General features: G+C 38.8%; 1 protein-coding gene across 2 annotated transcripts in view; it reads left to right on the forward strand.

The window, feature by feature from the left end:
- Nucleotides 1-937: 937 nt before the first annotated feature.
- LOC133522073 (cell adhesion molecule Dscam2-like) overlaps nucleotides 938-21,038 on the forward strand; it is a 96,376-nt gene continuing 76,275 nt past the window's right edge. For both annotated transcript variants that reach the window (XM_061857270.1, XM_061857271.1), the window contains exon 1: nucleotides 938-3,551. In XM_061857270.1, the coding sequence (XP_061713254.1) occupies nucleotides 3,545-3,551 (7 nt within the window). In that variant the 5' untranslated portion in view covers nucleotides 938-3,544. The remainder of the gene's footprint in view (nucleotides 3,552-21,038) is intronic.

Consider the following 21,038-nt stretch of genomic DNA (forward strand, 5'->3'; position numbering starts at 1 on the left):
AAAAAGTTGATCGCCATATGTGAGGGTTAGGTTAGCTGAGTAGCATGGTCTTAGGTACAATTCACAATTTACTCAGTCAGTACTCTTTACTCAATTCACTCAGTACTTTGTGAGGCGGCAATCTGCACGTTCAAACAAAGTCCTCAGGAGGCTGTTGCTACTGTCATGCACGAGCTTCAACAGAGACGCTATTCTTTTACGCCCAATGGCGTTAAAGTCATCTATTCGTGCCTCTGCAAACATGCTCGAAGCACTACAGTGCTTCGGCAGTTTCAACAGCATCCTCAGAATGATGTTGTACTGAACTCACAGCGTGTAATAGGCCCTTTGTGTAAATGTTGCCCTCAGTTTGCACGTGTAAAAAGTTTGACAATATGCCTATGCCCTAAAGAGCGTTAACTTGTGTCTTACAACGTGCAAATCTGCGAGCAACCATATTGTTACCCCTTCCCTCCTCTCCCGCTCCAGATCTACATCGTCCTTCAGATCTCCGGTGAGCATATGCCCTTGATATCTAAAGCTGCTCACTACCCTGAGGGGTACCCCACCCAGCATGATCTTAGGCACAGTTAGATCTGAATTATACTTTGGAGCCTCAAAATGAGTATTTCGCTTTTGGTTGAATAGTGTGTGCCTAAGACTGCTGCTCAGCGTAACCCTCACATATGGCGATTAACTTTTTTAACGGGCTTACTCGGCCCCTCAGGTCCAGCAACGCCATGTCATGTAATATAATACCTTTTTACATAGTTTCAAGTTCCTAGCTCCAAACTAACCTTGAAACTCATATATAAATTCATCCACACGGAAATGATGCGTGTGTATTATGCAATAGGAGCGTCGGTATTTAAGTGTGTGTGCTTTGTTTTTTCAATTACTTGGCGTTGTGTGGGTTAAAGAACTTGCGACAGGCGAACTCAATACAAATCGGCCGTTATAATCATATATCTGTGGTCTCACGTCTTACTGCTCAGCTACTGGCGCTTTTAATGTGGGGTTACACGTGCCGTCTCCAAAGGCGTCTGAATAAACTGACTTCTGTTATTTTATCCTCTTACGAAGAAAAGGCGTAACTGTGTTCGTCTCTACGCAAATTAGCTCCCGAGTTCTATGTTGAGAGCGACTATTGCGAAATGACGAAAAAAGTATTTTAAGAGGATAGTGGACAGTCATTTCTTCTTACAAATATGTGCCGTTTTTTCTTTTCGCTCTGAATAATGTCATTATGAAAAACATTTTTATACCATTTCATGAAATTCACCGCACCTTTGCCCTTTGTTTAGTTTTTATATTTTCGATATTATTAATTCTATATTTTCAGACTAATTATTACTCATTTATTAAGATTCATTTTTTTATGGGTACATTATATTGAAATTTCACTAAACATATTTACTTTAGAAACTTTTAAGTCATTAATAGTTTTTCTTAAATGTACCTATAAAGTATTTTTCAACTTTAGTTTCATGTACAGGGAGAACCAGGGTATCGACGTCGGTGGACGGAGGTTAATAAATATCCTTTTCGCCGACGACATACTTAGTTTTGTTTTTGTTTTCAACTACGGAGGTCCGTGTCATACTACCTACAAGACCTAAGTAGGGCAAGCATTGATGTAGGATTAACGAATTGATGAATATGTCAAAGACCAAGCTTATGACTCCGAAAAAGTAAGTGGTAGTGGATACAGCTGAAATGTCATATGTCCAAGAAATACCCGGGTCAAATCTTTCCAGGCACGACAGGACGAGGAGGTCACAAGACGAACCTGAAAGAGCTATTGGTCTATGAAGGAGCAAATGAAGGCAGATTTCTTACTGAAGACGACCGACGAGACGACTTTGACGACCGGTCCGGACCGGACCGGACCGAATAATATTGTTAAGTACTTACAACACAAGCCTTATTTAGCTTACTGTAGGACTTGGTAAATTTGTGTACTTATGTCCTGTACTATTTATTTATATATTCTTACGGAGCAAAAACTTGGTTCTTGACAAAAGTTCAGAAATCCACCCTTAAGGTTTGTCAGCGGGCCATGGAGCGTAGTATTCTCGGCGTAAAGTTGGCCGATCGTATCAAAAGCACTGTACCACGCTCCAAAACTAAAAGAACTGACGTGGCTGAAACAGCCGCTAAGCTGAACTGGGACTGGGCGGGACACGTTTGCCGTATGCCGGATGACTTGTGATCTAAAATAAGAATCAATTGGCGTTGGCGAGATGGCTTTGACGCCTTTGATAGGAATGATGGTAACTGGGGGAAGACGGGTCAAGACCGGGATACGTGGAAAGGGAGGAGGGAGGCCTTTGCCCAGAAGTGGGACACTTTAGGCTCATATAAATAAATAAAATAGTTTAATGTGTGGAATAAAACTAAGTACCGGCTTACATTAATGCCTCAAGACATTCTCTACCGGACAATACTGCAGAAATTCTCCAATTAAGACGTCAACTTGAGACTCACCGCAAATCAATTACTAAAAAGGAAACAAAAGGGCAAAGTTCTATCAACGTATTTTACTGTTAGGCTTATCAGAGACGAAATTCGGGACTTTCAAACGCTATTTTGGGATGTTTACATAGGGAGCTAAAATAAAAATAGTCCTCTACCTTTCCTCAACTTTTTATTTCTGCCTTTGACGGCAAATAAATATGAGCTTTTAATGTTGTTAAAAAACTCTTAGGTTTCTATTATAATGAACATAAATAACTAAGTAGAAAAAATCCAATACAACTATCTGGCCAATTCAAACGTATACTGACATCAGAATGATATCTAAATGATGTCATTTAGTTATCGTGCATTTTGCTCCTACTTGTGCGTACATGTCTTGGCGTGATTGAGACGCACGATAGCTAAATGACATGATTTAGATATCAGTTTGATGTCAGTGTACGTTCGAGTTAGTCTGTGTGAACTATTATGCTTCAGCCGTAGTTGTAGTGGTTTGATGATTAAGATGGAACAACGTCTTTAAATTGAGTTCGGGCTCGTTCGAATTGTTGGATTACGCGGCTTGCATGGAATGTTAAGTCTATCACGGAGAGAATCAAAGCAATTATAATATTGTGGTGCTGTATTATATAGTCACGATGAGTTTCTTGATGACAAAAACTGAAAGCCAAAAGCGTGCACATAAACTTATGAAGGCTTAACTATGAGGTAAGTGTCGGTATGTGACGATTACAATTTGGTAAAATTCATGTCAGAATCATTCTTAAACTGTGTGACTACGGTCAGAGATAAGATGTAGTGACTTTCAAAGCCTCCTTTACGAGTAAATATGGAATAGCTTTAAATCCTAAGTGAGGAGCACCGATAACAAAAGGCTATCAGAGTATGGGCGGGAACAGCCGCCCGCAGCCAGTCCGCGACTGTCCGCCGCGCTAGCACCTCGCGTGCCTCGCCGTCGGTTGGAGGGAAAAGTTTCGACACACATCGACTACGAGTATGTCTTCGAATTCGAAATGGAACTGTGCAGTGACGGACTGATGGATTTTGATAGAATGTCGTAAATTGTGAGAGATCGTGTTGCGCAAGGATGAAAGGTTTGTTTGGATTGAGCATTATTATGTAACTTAATTAAGCTTTTATTTTGTTAAGTATCTACCTACTTTATATTAAGTTACTTGTTTGGTTAAAATTGTATTTAAACCTTTCATCACTAATCTGGACATATTCGGCCTAATTCGAATTTTATATACATCAAAAATTTCCGAAAGTTACGATATGGATTGTATACGAGTATGTCAGTGACGAAATGAATGTGACGTTTTTGTTTGAAGAAACGGGACTTTTAATACTGATAATAATGTTTGACGTATCTTGAAGTTCGAATCGGGCCGATTGTCTTTGTGCCTCACTGAACCATTTCCGCTGCATACCAAGAAAACTATGCTACAAGCTACGACGTAGCACTACGAGCGTAGCTTAATGCATTAACTGCCAACGAGCGGGTTCCCGGCACTCAATGGTGTATTCCAATGTTAGTGTCAACCATTTATTATTTGTTTATTAGGATCACCAACAGAAGATACAATTCACATACTATAATTTACAGACTAAAAGAGCACATTTATAGTTGATCCCCCACTTAAAGGCAATCACAGCATGCATTATTTAAGTTAAGATTCAGAATAAGAGCTTAATATAAATATTAATATTATAAAAATTAAATATTAATAAATATTTATTATATTTGTATTGTAGTTACAAACGTATGTATACACCGTGTTTTTGGAAACACCGCTAATTTCAAGCGTGCATACCTGAGCTTAAATTACTTCCCCAAAGACCCGGTGTCTTCTAATTAAATCAATTTTGAAGATAAGTGATAATTTATTTTTATTTGATAAGGTATGAGCGTGTGTCTTAGGGCCAGTTTACATATTGACTAGTTTTTAGTGTAAGTTAATACATTTCCTACTATACGCAAGTACTATGTCAGATGATTGATGTTCGAAATAATGTTTGGTTGAGTTAAATATCATACCCGTGTTACAACGCTATATGAAGGATTTAAGTACTTAAAAAAATAACTATGCTATTTAGCTTCCTTAAATTTACTTAGTCATACCCCGAAGTTAATGGAGTTTGGAAAAAACCACGGTGTAGAATAAAGTAATCTTTGGACATAAATATAAAAATAACGTTATTTACGTAACAAATCGCTTTTATGTAGTTAAAATAACGGTGTATTCTTTTTAAATATTTTATGTATAAGGAATCTCTTATAACATTCAATACTTCAAACCTCCCCTACAAACGTCAAAAAAACTAAAAAAAAAAACTAGCAAGGCACAAGCAAATGCATTCAGTAGTTTCCCTGATAGAGATAATAATGAATATATTTCAGTAGTTATCCAGCATTGGTTTTTAAAAATTAGCATACCAATATGGAGCGTTTGTGTCCGAGTGGATATAACATCCGACTTTCAATTCGGAGGTCGCGGGTTCAAATCTTGGCTCGTACCAATGAGTATGTACGAAATATCATTTGATATTTACCACTAGCTTTTCGGTGAAGGAAAACATCGTGAGGAAACCTTCATACATCTGCGAAGAAATTCAAAGGTGTATGTGAAGTCCCCAAGCCGCATTGGGCTAGCCTGAGGATTATAGCCCAAGCCCTCTCGCGCATGAGAGGAGGCCTGTACCCAACAGTGGGACGTATATAGGCTGAATTATTATTATTATAGCATACCAACATTGTCAGATTTAAAATAATTTCATTTTCATGATATAGATAGTTACGAGTACGAACTACAAATTATCTTTATGCACGACAATCGGACAGTTTATTTATTTATTTAAAAATAAAGATCTAACGTACATCCAGAGTGAAGTATAGTAGTTTTCCAGTAGGTAGTCTTTTTTTTTTTTTTTTTTTTTTGTTGACGGAGTGGGAATGCATTTACGCACGGTGTGTGGGACTCGCCACTCCTTTCCCCTCTCCAGGGAAGAGGGGGGGAGAATTTAGCCCTACCCACTAAACCCACTCCGGCGTTTCACCCTCTTTGCCGTTAATGAGGGCGCACTGGGATCGATGATGACATTCACCACGGCGCCCTCCGGCAGCCCCGGCTTAATGCCAGGGCACCCTCACAATGGAGGGGGGGATCAGAAACGCGTGATCCCCCGCCCCCCGACGACGTCTGTGCAATGCGGGTCCAGTGCCCGCTGGCCCTAAGGCTCGAGGCGAGCATGCGCTCTCTGCCTTTGGCCCTGCCGCCTGCGACGGAGAGGAATCGCGTCAGCAGACGTTTCTCGCTCCCTCTCCGCCTTCTCCTTCTGCGACATGACTTCTTCGCAGAAGGAGGCCACCGCTTCCCAATTCCTCTCGCTACCCAGCATCGCCGCTATTATGCTGTGTAGCGAGAGGTCTATAACCCCCGTCGCCGCCCTAAGGGCCGCTCTTTCCACGGCCCAGCGGTTGCACTCCTCTAGAGTGTGCTGGGCCGTGTCGTCCATCGCACCACATTCATGGCACTGGGGCCCCGGCTCCCTCTGTATTTTGTGCAGGTAGTGCCCGAAACAACCGTGTCCGGACACCACCTGCGTTACCCTAAATGTAAGGGCCCTTCCAGTAGGTAGTCTAGAATTCTGGATATTTAAGGACAAAAAAATAGGTAAAACCAGTCAATTTGACCATCTTCTCATTGATAAAAATATAATTTAATTTAAAAGTGACATTCGGATGACGCTTGCAGCATCGTTTGTTACTATTGGGGCAGCTGCATTACTGCTGCGGCGTTTATGTGGGCAATGTTACTGTTAATTTCCTTAGGCCCACTTGCCCATTCCAGGGTTAGCTAACTTACTAGAAGCTTTATAAAGGGTTAAACTGTACTGTTTAATCGGTTAACTCAGAGTTAGTTGGCTAACCATGGAACGCGCCAGTGGCTCTTAATAAAATGAGTGACTGATTGAACGTTCTAGTCGCGGTAGTCATAAGGCAAAACGTCACTCATTTTAGAAACTAAATTGGCAGCGACGCCGCGCGCTTCAACGCCGCAGCAGTAATGCAGCTGCAGTCACCATCCAAATATTACCTTAAATAGATTATGAAATTTGCTATCGATTCTTTGAGGACCGATCGGTCTGGCCTAGTCTGTGAAGCCGATGGTATTGGGTTCAAATCCCGGTAAGGGCATTTATTTGAGTGAGGGTGTTTTCTACTATGTAGGTACTCACATATTGAAGTATTTGTATATTATTTTAAATAATGCTTCTGATGGTGCATGGACACTAACACTCAAGGAAGAAAACATGCTGCTAGTTGCCGAGAGGAAAATCCTCCGTAAAATATTGGGCCCCAAACGAAGACCGGATGGAAGTTGGACAGTCCTTAAGAACCGTGAGATTGAAGACCTAGTGGCTGAACCTAACATCATGGGAGAAAGTAAAGCCCACAGACTCCGTTGGTTAGGCCACCTTGAGAGAATGGACGAAGATCGGAACGTAAAAAGAGCGTACCTGGGTCGCCTAGCTGGAGGACGTCCTATCGGACGCCCTAGATATCGCTGGAGCGACATGGTGGAGGCGGATCTGCGCGAGCTTCGAGTCGACAATTGGCGAGAGGTCGCACAGGACCGAGAAAAGTGGCGCTGTCTTGTGTCGGAGGCCAAGTCTCATTTTGGGTCGCTGAGCCAACGGAGTAAGTTAGTAGTGAGTTCTGATGGTGCTGATAGAGCCAGATTAAACGCTGCTTCGTTGCCGGAATCTGGGGCTTGGCTACACGCCGTCCCCTCCCATAACTTTGGCACTCTGCTCGACAACGATTTGTTGCGGGTGGCCGTTGCTCTTCGTCTGGGCTGCGATGTTTGTGAACCACATCTATGCATCTGCGGGTCTATGGTGGAGAGCAACGGGCACCATGCCTTGAGCTGTCGCCACGGCGCCACGCGTCAAACGATATTATTCGAAGGGCACTGGTGTCAGCCAATGTCCCGTGTGTGTTGGAGCCGCCAGGCCTTAGTCGGTCGGATGGTAAAAGGCCGCACGGTTTGACTCTACTGCCGTGGGAGACGGGTAAGTGCCTTTTGTGGGATGCCACCTGCGTCAGTACGTTCGCCGCCACGCACCTTGGCTGCACCGTGCGGTCAGCAGGAGCTGCTGCTGAGCAGGCGGCGTCCCTAAAGAGGGACAAGTACTCGGGGCTAGCAACCTACCTGTTTGTTCCCCTTGCCGTGGAGACGTCAGGGTGCTGGAGTGCGGAGGCAAAATCTTTTCTTGGGGAACTGGGGCGGCGCTTGCAGGAGAGAGGTCTCGACCCCCGCTCCGGGTCGTTCCTAGCGAAAAGGTTGTCCATCGCGGTATTTATTTATTCTTCTTTTATCAGTATTTGAAATAACTGCGTTACGATTTATACATACATTATATTATATTTTTTATCGAGAAATAAAAACAAGTTGCTGCATATATCAACAAACAACGTGAAAGGGTGATTTAAAACACGAGGGTACATAATTAAAGTATTTAATTCGAACACATTAATTTAACTAACAGTTATGCAACGAGTAAAACCCAAATAAATTTACAATTATTTTGTATTTCACAATGAACTTTTATTAAGTTTGGACGAATTTAGGCATGATTTTATTACCTACCTTTTTCTTCTAAGCGAATGCCATGTGACTTTCAAACCCAGAGGGTAAACTAGGCCTTATTGGAATTAGTCCGGTTTCCTCACCGTGTTTTCCTTCACCGAAAAGCGACTGGTAAATATCAAATGATATTTCGTACATAAGTTCCGAAAAACTAATTGGTATGAGCCGGGATTTGAACCCGCGACCTCCGGATTGCAAGTGACAAGCTCTTACTCTAGGCCACCAGCGCTCTCATTTTATTAACTACCCTTGATGTAAAACTAAAACATGGCTAATTTTATTGTTCAATCATATAAGATTAGTCGAATCTTAGCGGTAATCAAATATACTACTTACTTCAATTTCAATTTATTAATGTTACAAACATAATTCAACTGCAATGTATGTGGATTGGTTTGGTATGAAAAGTAAGTAAGTAAGTAAGTAAATATTCTTTATTGCACCAACAATTATACATTTTACATACATGTAAAACTACAAATGAATGAATGAATGAATGAAACTGGAATTTATGTAATTTAAATGTACTAAATACCAAAGAAAGTGCTCAAGTTCTGAGGTGCCGTATAAGTCGACTATTTATAGACCCTAGCCTGGCCTGGTTATGTGTTTATGATGAAGCTAACAAAAACAACGAAGTCTCAACCAACCACTTCAGCCAAAAGTGTTGTTTCAGGCATGTTTGCTCCGGTTTGTTATCTCTCAACTGTTCGTCGGAAGTACTCCAAGAGGCCAATTCTGATTTAACAGTTACGATTTTGATCGACTTCGACGATAGTTCATGCTCGATGATAGTCGGCTCATTAGACATCTCCCTCGCACTTGTTGGTTGGCGTGAGATGCACTGTGAGTCGCGTCAAGGCCGTAATGTAATATAATAACTAAGAAAACCGTAAGGAATTGGTAAAGCAGAGTCCGTCTTCAATAGACGGTATATGTATGTACGAATATGAATATTTATAACTTCATATTATCACTCATGTAAATGGGATATCGTATTAAATGTCCTTGGTACAAGAAAATAAAAGAGTTGATGAAGTACTTTCGTCGGCATGAGGCAAGATAAAGAGTTTATAAGTAAATCTGCTTTGCTTACTTTGGGGCTAGATCGATCTGTGTAAGATTGTCCCCAAATATTTTTTATTTTATTTATTTAAGTACATGAAGTTTTTTCAATTCTATTATTTATAAGTATTATTTAACAAGAAAATATAACAAGTACCTACCTTGTTTTCAAATAAATACATCTTATATAATTTCGTCGATATATGATGATTTATATTTACAATAATTATATAATAAATTTTCCGCGACACTTAATGTCACCCGGGGCATAGTCCTCAAGACACTGGCCGTATTTCTGTATGGCTAAACTAAGCCTTTGGGTTAACTATGTATGGTTTCAACTAAAAAGTACCACATTGTCGGTTGTCAATAAGGTTGATTTCTAATCTAAGCTGTATGAAAATAGCGGCCTAATAACAACCAACCAGACGTACCCTTCTGGTTGAATACGGCACTTATCACCCTGCTCGGAGGTCGCCAGACCATCAAGTTTCCGGAAAATTTCGTTTATTAAGGTTTTGGTGTCTGACGACCAAGGTTCAAACGTGTCAACCGCCAGTGCCACTAATATGTAATTATTATTATTTAAATGGTGGCATTTGGCCGTTTGGGTGTCATCTGCCGCTGCACCTGGCTTTTTGGTAGAGCGCTGGACATGGGATGGGGCCAGTGTATCTACACAAGTCACTACCTACGCCAAGGGTCGTCCCAGAAACCAAGGCACGACACGTTATATTATGGTTTTACGAAATATCATTTGAAATGATTCATTTATACTAAAATTTAATTAATTTTGATTTTACCATGAATACGTGATATTATATTTAGATTGTACTTCTTATTTTGTACATATCATATACATTTTTTTATTTTTAAATGATCATGAAATCCACAATTATGCCTTGAAAAAATAGACAGGCGACGTGCCGTATCATACTTTTAGTTGAACCACATTAATGTATTTTTTGTGGAAACAATACAATTCACTGGTTTCTAATTATGCTAAATATTTTGTACACTACGTACAGTATTATCAACACAATATAAATATACAATTTCAGACCCGATTCAATTGTGTTATTACAATTAAGGATCTATAATATTTTTTAACAATAGGTAACACTATCAATGGGTCTAGCAAGCTAAGCTAAGAAGATTGGCCCCCGCAAGGGATTTGGTTGTAATTTGAGGTGCAGTAGTGGCAGGTCCTAAGAACACTGTATGCGTAATATCAGCCTTCGATCTTCTTTTGTTTCAGACTTATCCACGAAAATGTCAAAAAATCAAGGTAATTTTTAAACTGTTATTGCAGCTAAACCAAGCAAGCGAGAGCAACCAAATAAATTCAGAATTAAGGAGCATAAAATGGGGTTCATAATGCATATTTTTACAGACATTCATTTCCTTGAACTTGGATGAAAAAAATAATGTAATTTTTTTCTGCTCCATTTTTTTGCCACTTCTCGCCGAGACACAACTATCAAAAAAATTACTTGATTAGCCACAATTGTTAACTACGTGTCCATTTAAAAACATTTTGAAAAATCATGGTGCGTCATGTCAAAAAAAAAACAATTACGAAGATATGTTTACTATATCATATTATATCTTTGGCAGTGGAGTTTGGTATATGTACTTAGGTGTTGGGATTGTTGCAAATAAAAAGTTCAGACGCGGTAAAAATAATAAGTCTATATTAACACAACTCAATACTAAACTAACACTAATTACAATAATAAGTAGGGAGCGATATATAATCGAGCTCGACCGTTAAAGATAGGTACCAAGAGAACGCGAGGGAGCGATACGATATCAAGCTCAACCTGTGATAATAGGTACGAGACAACTTGTAGAGTTGACGTCTGACTACGAACTATCGTGACTCCCGCGATCCCTATGATTATAACCTTGCATCAGGTACGCCATAGGAATAGCGGTACAGAACCTATAACGGTTTCGCACATGGCGAATCCTAACGTTTCCCACGAATTACTCCGCTGGCTACAAATTAGTTTATGACTTAAAGTTAACAATATTCGGAAACTGACAAAGAAATAAAACAAAGAGAGATTAACACAAAGGCAAGTACCGACAAAGGGAAGGAAACAGATAACTTATATTACAATGTTTTTACAAGCTCATCCCTGTAACGGTTATAATAAACAGTTACGTATGCTATTAACTAAAATGCACATTGCGCATAACGGGAAAAGCTAAATTAATACATTATTTATTTAATATCATCTAAAGCTTGGGCGAATGTAGGACGCAGTCCCTACAGTACCCCCTTACCAGTGATGAAGTCACGATAGAAAAAAGGAATAAAACAACATTTGGTAAAAAAAACACAAATGAAAAGGGTAAAAATATTACAAACTACCTATAAGAGTAATGAAGTAAAGCTAAACACAAATAATAAACATACAATTCTAGATGTACAGTGTATACAATTGTTAGTTACAATTCGCTTAAGTACTATGTTAGTATCATATACGCTAAAATAACTACAACAATCAAAATGTATGGATACAACATGGTGAAAACACAATAAAAATATATGACAGAAAAAAGGTAAATTATGCTTAACTAATCACATTAATTATTTATTAACCACCTGCTTGGTAATAATCCGGAAAACGGACACGTCTACCTGATCTGGTTCTGGTGACGTTATCATTTATAGGCGGCGCTTGTTGTACAATAGGTACAGGTGCTATAGCTGTACTCGCATCGTTATTTGTAGTGGAAGTTGTTGGTTTCACAAAGAACTGTGCCGAGTCATCCTCGAACTCGTGCGACGGTTCTATGTTATCTGCTAGTACATAGGCTGGCTTAAGTCGGTCCACGGAAACGGTTACATGATGCCCTCGTCTATTAATAACAAATGTTTTATCATTTCTCGATATAACAGCGAATGGTCCTTCATACGACGATTGTAGAGGTCGTTTAGGGGCATCAACACGGACAAAGACGTGACTAGCTGTCTTTAGGTCTTTGAACACAAATATATTGTTACGTCCATGCTGGGTTCCTGCGACTGGTCTTAGGTTGTAAAAATTAGTTTTTAATCGAGTGACGAAATCTGATGTATCCAAATCGCTGATTGTTCTGGGTACTAAGAACTCTCCAGGTAAGCGAATGGTTTCACCGTAAACCATTTCAGCGGGCGTAGCTTGCAGATCGTCCTTGAATGCTGCGCGAATACCCATCATAACTGTAGGTAAAACTCGTGTCCATTGGTCGCTTTGATGACACTTAATCGCAGCTTTTAATTGGCGGTGGAATCGCTCGATCATTCCATTGGCAGCTGGATGATATGCAGTAGTTCGCAATTGAGTCGTACCAATCAGATTATTTAAGTTTCTAAAGAGATGCGACTCAAAATTTCGGCCTTGGTCTGTAGTGACTCGTAACGGTACGCCGAAACGTGCGATCCAATTTGAGTAGAATGCCCATGCTACCGTTTCTGCCTCTTGGTTCTCAATAGGTATAGCTTCAGGCCACCTAGAGAAGCGATCAATGCAAGTTAAAATATATCTGCATCGTTCTGACATTGGCATTACAACTATGTCGATATGCACGTGTTCAAATCGAGTAGAAGGCGGTGCGAATGATCCGACAGGGGCTGACACGTGACGCGTAACTTTAGCACGCTGACACTCTAAACAGCTTCGAGTCCATTCTCTGCAGTCTGATTTGATAGACGGCCAGATGAATTTCTGCGTAGCTAATTTGATAGTAGTCTTGGCTCCTGGGTGAGATAATCGAAATAATAAGTAGGGAGCGATATATAATCGAGCTCGACCGTTAAAGATAGGTACCAAGAGAACGCGAGGGAGCGATACGATATCAAGCTCAACCTGTGATAATAGGTACGAGACAACTTGTCGAGTTGACGTCTGACTACGAACTATCTGTGACTCCCGCGATCCCGATGATTATAACCTTGCATCAGGTACGCAATAGGAATAGCGGTACAGAACCTATAACGGTTTCGCACATGGCGAATCCTAACGTTTCCCACGAATTACTCCGCTGGCTACAAATTAGTTTATGACTTAAAGTTAACAATATTCGGAAACTGACAAAGAAATAAAACAAAGAGAGATTAACACAAAGGCAAGTACCGACAAAGGGAAGGAAACAGATAACTTATATTACAATGTTTTTACAAGCTCATCCCTGTAACGGTTATAATAAACAGTTACGTATGCTATTAACTAAAATGCACATTGCGCATAACGGGAAAAGCTAAATTAATACATTATTTATTTAATATCATCTAAAGCTTGGGCGAATGTAGGACGCAGTCCCTACATATCAATAGAGTAGTACCTACTATCTAGTGGCAAATGTGTCTGTAGTATAACTTCCTCTGTCGTTCATTATGAAATAATTAATTGACACATTATCTAGCTATTTCTTGTGCAATTTTAATAATATGTATCTGAAAGAAGGTGTAAATGTTGTAATATATGTTTATGCAAAACAAATGGAACTAAAAAAGTGATAAAGAACGCTGCAAAAATTGATTGCTTTAGGTATTATTTAATTTTTTTTTAAATATGCAAATAAGAAACGAAGTGGGTACATAAAAGTATTGGATGTAAAGTCATTGACAAAAACATTTTTTATTACCATTCCATATTAACAAATAACTCGGTACAGCAAACAGAACAATACAATTCTTCCATTTTTACAGAGTCATACTCTTCATCGTCCCAAGTATAACTAAATTCGATTCTACAATATTCACATCTTCTCTTACGGGCAATATTTTCGTCCGTAAGAAAAATGTCGTCTGGTAAGGATTTCAGAAAGAGCTCCTTAGACATTTGCACTGGTATGTGGAGCCCAAATATTTTCGACTTTATGTTCGTAATTGTTTTTTTTTTTTTAATATGACGCACCATGATTTTTCAAAATGTTTTTAAATGGATACGTAGTTAACAAATGTGGCTTATCACGTAATTTTTTTGATAGTTGTGTCTCCGCGAAAAGTGGCAAAAAAATGGAGCAGAAAAAAATTACATTATTTTTTTCATCCAAGTTCAAGGAAATGAATGTCTGTAAAAATATGCATTATGAACCCCATTTTATGCTCCTTAATTCTGAATTTATTTGGTTGCTCTCGCTTGCTTGGTTTAGCTGCAATAACAGTTTAAAAATTACCTTGATTTTTTGACATTTTCGTGGATAAGTCTGAAACAAAAGAAGATCGAAGGCTGATATTACGCATACAGTGTTTTTAGGACCTGCCACTACTGCACCTCAAATTACAACCAAATCCCTTGCGGGGGCCAATCTTCTTAGCTTAGCTTGCTAGACCCTTTATAAGGCTAAACATAATACATATAAAACTTAAAATCTAAATCTAAAAATAAATAAAACTAATCTTAAAATAAATAATTAAAAACTATCCCCCTGCGGCATGGTGCCGTAGATGCTGGCAGCATTTCCTCGTTGTATCGCAATACTTATTCGCTGTGCGAGGAAGCTGCCAGCTCTACGATCACCGGTAGCATCTGCTATTTTTTGGATAATTCCTTGAATAGTGTAGATGCATTCGGACCCCACGGGCCAAGGGTCTCGACGCCAAAAGGTACGAAATCGTATTCGGGGCCGAGACCCCTATATTTGATCTTTTTTAATTTTTCGGCCGCCTCTGCCGCCGCGCCGGCTTTTGCAGTTGTGCCGTGGAGATGAGACGGGGCTAGAGTGTCTACACATGTGGCGTCCCACACCAGCACCCGTCCCATCTTCCACGGAATTAGTGACATTCCGTCCGGTCTCTTACCATCGTCTCTTACAATACCAGCTGGCTCAAGAAGAGCTGGCACGTTCACGCTGGCAAGAGACCGGCGGAGAATATCGTTAAGTGCGGCGTGTCTAGAGAAGCGGCCGGCGCTCCTTTGGCAGGAGAGCCCGTGGTGTCCGAGGGCGTCGACATCAGTGCCGCAGGGGCACCTATGTGGAGCAGAGACCCGGACGCCGAGTCGCAGGCAGGTTGCAACGCGCAGAGTGTGCGGTTCCAAAAATGTGCCTGTGTGTACCGAAGGAAACGCGTGCAGCCAGGCGCCGGATTCCTTCGTACCCGCTGCTAAGAGTCTGGCGCGTGAGGAACCTATGCTGCGACTTAAGAGAGAGTCATAGATAATTTTACAATGGATGTCATCCCAGGTCCTTTGGGAATTTAGATTTTCGGGAAAATCCTTACCCGGGCAGGCGATGGACCAGGCGTTTTTAGCCTCGGTTAAGCCAGCAATCTCATAGTTTGGAGGACAGGCCTTTAGGATTTTTCCTACGAGAATTGCTGAGCTATGAACGGAAGATAAAAACGCCGGGGTAGAAACACTTGAAATTTTGCGGATCCCTAACCCACCGTGGCGAATGGGCAGGGATGCCTGGGTCCAGGACTTTTCGCTAAGCTGTAAGTTTAAAATTGATTCTAAATTAGTTTTGATAATGTCGTCCAGAGGTGTTAATAAATTTTGAAATTTGGAAAAAGAGCAGCAGCGAAGTACATACATTAATTTTGGTACAAAGAGGCAGAATTTAATAATTGATAAAGCAAAATGTGGACTAATTTCGAGAAGACGACTTTCGTAATTTTGAAATTTGGAAGTAGTGTCGGAAATGAAATTCGAATAGGATTCTTCAAAGATAGGGGACCCAAGGAGGCAAAGAGAGCTTTTGTCTATTATTTTAATATTTGGTGTATGAAAATTAAATTTTTGCCTTACATCCAGTTGATTTAAAGAGACATTATGGATAAAAAGTTCACATTTACTGTAGTTTAGGTCTAAGCCAATTGTTTCAAATTTTGATTGAATGGTCGAAAGATCGGATAGAACGGATTCGAGGTCGCCTCCCAGGGTTCCGTCGTCTAAATACCAAACATTAAATTTTGATTTTAAGTTTTGAATAATTGGATTAATGGCCAAACTGAATATTGCCGGCCCGAGAGGATCACCTTGCTGGCAGCCGACTTCTGAAGATATCATATTATCGCGGTGAATTAATTTGGTAGGGTCAGCATAGCAATGCAAAAGGTAGTTATAAATTTCGGGTATGTTGTTCTTTATTTCTGTCAGCAAGGTATCCCTATTTACCGAGTTGAATGCGTTTCGAACATCAATTTTGACCAGCACATCACAAGATGAATTTGAGAGGTACGTGCGTAAGGCATGGACGGCTGCCTCACAACCTCCTTTTATGCCAAAACCCAGCTGTACAGGTTCAAAAAGGGGTTTTAATTTGGAGATTATATACCTGACTGCAATTTTGGAAGCGAGACGTCTTATAGTAGAGCCAACGGCAATCGGTCTAACTCCTCCGTCCTTTTTTTTTTACACATTATTACTTGGAAAAATATGATTTTATTAACAAACTGGGACGATGAAAACATTCCTTGGCGGTAACAAATTGACATGCATTTTTTAAAATGAACAACCGCAAAATATTATATTTTATGTGCTTAAGATTTTGTACTGTATAAAATTCATGTGCATATCGTATCGCGGTTCCGCGATATAACCAAAGTAAGTTTATACATAGAGTGGACATATTTTGCGAATTTTCTAGCCGCTGTTAGGTAATTAAACTAGACATAGTCAATCAGTTTATTTGAGGGTAAAATCGTGAGTACAAAATTTTGTGGCCTCTCGTTTAGTAGAAAATATAGTACCTATTTATGGGAAAACTCGAGAGGAGGTTGCTGGTAGGATGCTCTACAACCCAAAATACTTTTCGCTTTTACTTTTAATCTGTTGAGGTACAATTTTTTTTAAAGTAAATTAACTAATGTAGTACTCATTTTGTACTAAATCCTCATATAATAAAAAAATGCCAGAATGGCCCAGTAGTGGGACACGACAGGCTCCAAATAATAATTATGGGCGGTTAGCTCATTTAGACCGACTGTAATTTAGACCTTGCTCGTCATGCCCACGTATTATGCGATGTGACCGTGGACTTTATTCACCTACATTTTATGAAACATTGTCCTAAAACCGTAATTAACCAACTACCTAAATGAAATTGCAACTCATCATCTCATCAAGAAACACCCGTCGCTAATTAGCTGACGTGGGCATTGGCGAACCTTACTCTATATACTCATTAGTGCTACTCAAGCAGTAGTATTCATTAGAACCGCGAGCGCACATTTTCTAGCAAACCAGTGTATCATGATCTTGAGATGGCTAATATGCGTAAAAATTATGCCCTGCCAAAGGTTTTGATTAACCCGTGCTAAGCGTAGACCAATCACCGCGAGCTATAATATATACAGTAACTGGAGATAAACGTTGCACATCGTTCTTTGGAAAGACAAAATTGTCTGCTTACGATGATTTTGAACACAAGCAACCGTCGTATTCCTTAAGTGACGTTGAAATAGAGGACACTTTATGTACTTTATTAGTTTACGTCAAATCAATGACATGTACAGTTTAAATATGTACCTACAATGACCGACAAATGCATATTATTAGACAACGCTCTACGAAGCAGATATTTGCTGTCTCTTTTCAAAGGCCGATTTGCAATATTTTTCGCCAGGTAAGGTACGTTATAAGTGTAGTTACCGAGCACGAAGTGTTGTATGTTAAGAGCTACGTATGTAGACCGGTTTGCTTTAGGCAAACGTTTGGGAAACCATTAGAATAACACCCTAATAAACTTTTGACTCAGGCAAAATCAAAGAAGTTTGAGTTGATCATTGCCATAGTTAAACAAGAGAAGTAACTTACCATTCTATTAAAATAATATGAAATGTTTCATCTCTATTTCGTCCTATATATATATAGGTACGTTTGACTCACCATAGATCAGGTGCTTACTTTACGACACTATATTTTTCCATAGAAAAACTTAATAAAAAGAGTTTCCGAAAACGTGGCGATAAAACGCTTAATAGAATTTTTTATTCTTTACACTTTTCGCAATTTTCTAAGAAATTTATGAGAAAAATAAATTAACTTATTTTATTACATAGAGGAAGCATATTTACCGAAATGGTTTTAAATTTAGCCCACATCACAAATTTGGAAATGTTGTCAATTGCAATGAAGTATTGAAATCAGTTTAATTACAAACCAACACAGCTATTAATACGTGCATAAAATAAAAAATAAATATTGCGAACGAGTCTATAGATTCATGACGGCCGCGGGCTCGAGTGAGTTAAATACTTGAGTTTCCAATATTCTTACCTCCGGAGTTACACACAACGTTTTTCATCACACTTGCGTAGAAAAGACTAAATATTAAGCGCAATAAATCTTAAATACGGTGACACTTCAGACATTCGTCCGCTATATTGCAATTTTTGACAGGTTAGGCATTGAAGGCACAGACCTATCCGGCATTCAGTCACGATTGAAAATTGTGTAAAAATATCAACGTTACGTTGACTTTAAACTTTTAAGTGTCATACTTATTAACGACTTGGTCCGCTCGGTACTACTATGATGTAGTGACATAATAACTAAAGGTATAACTTCCGTGGGAGTAAAATGGTAAAGTCCAAGCTTCCCCTGCACTTGCGTGAAATAGCACGCTTACTGCGCAAGTGTGATGAAAATAATATTTAGATCACACCGACATTCCGTGTGAGAAAACCTACTCTTTATGTTTATCTTTACATTACTACGGAGTGTTTCGTTCAGAAATGATTAATTATCCAATGGCGTGACCACCCCTCGTTGGTTTACTTTCTTAATCGAGAAGAAATATTGTAAGTTGAGGATAATAAAGCAACAAGGAATGCGATTCGATATACATACGTGGATGTGTTTTATTTTTATTTTATACAATATATGATGCAGGTTTTAAAATTTTGTATTTTTAAAATCAATAATGGGACGGGCAAGTGCAGCATCCGCTCGGTGTACTCTTTTATCTCATTAAAGTTGGCATTATAGAAAACAAGGCCAACATTTGACCAAAAATTTGCTATTTAATAGTCATTTATGTCAAAAGTTGTAAAAGCAATGTAGAATTGTGCCCTAGATATTAAAGTAGTAGTAGTAGTAAAACACTTTATTGTACAAAAATTAAAACAAAACAGGAAAAAAACAGTCATCATTAGTACAAAGGCGAACTTATCCCTTGAAGGGAAGGTAAGTTAACGTTTGAGCAATTGAGGGAGAGTTGGAGGCGGTAGACTACGTACTGTACAAAGCGGTGCAAAAAAAAAGGTATTTAGGTATTTAGTTAGTTAAAGTCCATAAGTAACAAAAAAAAAGTAAGTGTATAATATTTTATACTGCTTGGCTCTGGGAAAATAGAGCACTAAACTAACTTTTACCTTATAAGAATATAAGTCTAATAACATATAAAGTGTACTCATAGTAACAATGTAGTTCAGTTACTTAAAAATAACTCCAGTAAAAGAACGTACATTTAAAAAAGTTGATGAATGAATGTAATACTTGTACATTTTTATAGCCTCTTATACTAGAAACTGTAGGAATACAAAAAACCGGTGAATATTATTTACGTACATATATGTATACAGTACAACTTTCTTGCAAATTTAATGCGCAGGAGTTTAAAATTCCTGCTCGCTTTAATTTATTTAAACAGGCCTTCGGCGTTACGAAATAAAGTCGTTGATTTATTACTTGAAATGCGCGCGAAATTGAGAGGAAGCTCCGCGAGGCGGATTTTGTTTAACATATTTATGGTTATGATACGACCCGTCTTACCAACATCAGTTGAATTTTTGAAATCGGAATCATCTCTTGGCCTCCGTGCATACCTATCAGTATTGGCCGAACGTTGAATCGTAAACTGTAACGGAAGGTTACAGTTTACGGTTCAATTTATAATGGTTAGTGGTGAATTGCATGCACTGTACCTATGTGTAGTGTAACAGCCAAACTTCCATCTTGAGATCCTATTTTCCGTTTCGTCGTACTGTTTTGGACCTTACACACACATAATAATGTCAAGCAAAGCATTCTTGATTGTTGTAAATGTAAGTAATCTTGATATTAGAATTAAAAAATATAATCTTCGAGACATAACGTTTGAAATACATCAACCCTACTATCATTATGTATTACATGTCACCAGTTTGATAAAAATGAATCGATTGGCATTTTATTCCCTAAAATTTATTAGAATAGTTTTGAAGCTACATACATACAATTGTCTGAAGATAAATAGATTGCGTTGTGATTGTAAGTCTATAATTAGTATTTGCTGATCAGATATTACTAAATATTAATTAATTATTAGTCATATATGTAAATAATAGGTAAATTCTAGATTAGTATGTTGCCCTTTGTGGAACTACATTGACGTGCCCTAACAGGGCGTCGCATGAACAGCCTTATATTTAAGAACACCTGTACCTGCTGTGTGATACGCAATAAACGATTTTAACTTCAATTTCAATTACACATTACGTTACAGGAGCAAAAAATTAAACTGTAGGCTGTACTCCTCAAATTGACCAACATTTTTTCAGCTACTTTTAAAAATAACTTTTATGTTGATTTTTTGAAAATTGTAAAGTTTATTCTAAGACGCAATGTATAGCGAATTTTGTTATGTTTAAAGCGTGACAATCAACGTCAATTACACTGATGATAGCGTACATTGAAGGTAATATTTAATTTGTATGAAAAATAGGAAATCTATAGATTTCATAATTTTTAAATATCGCTGAACAAATGTTGGTAAGTTTAAGGAGTACAGCCTTATAACTTAAAATAAACGTAAAAATATAATGTTAAAGTGGCATATTAACTTGAACTCCTTCGTGAATTAAAATAAAATCCGAATAACGGACTAGAACGGCCAGTTTTAAAATTTGCTTCAAAATCGGCATTTTAAAGATATAGTGTTATG

Source organism: Cydia pomonella, chromosome 10, assembly GCF_033807575.1.
Source record: "Cydia pomonella isolate Wapato2018A chromosome 10, ilCydPomo1, whole genome shotgun sequence".
NCBI lineage: Eukaryota > Metazoa > Arthropoda > Insecta > Lepidoptera > Tortricidae > Cydia > Cydia pomonella.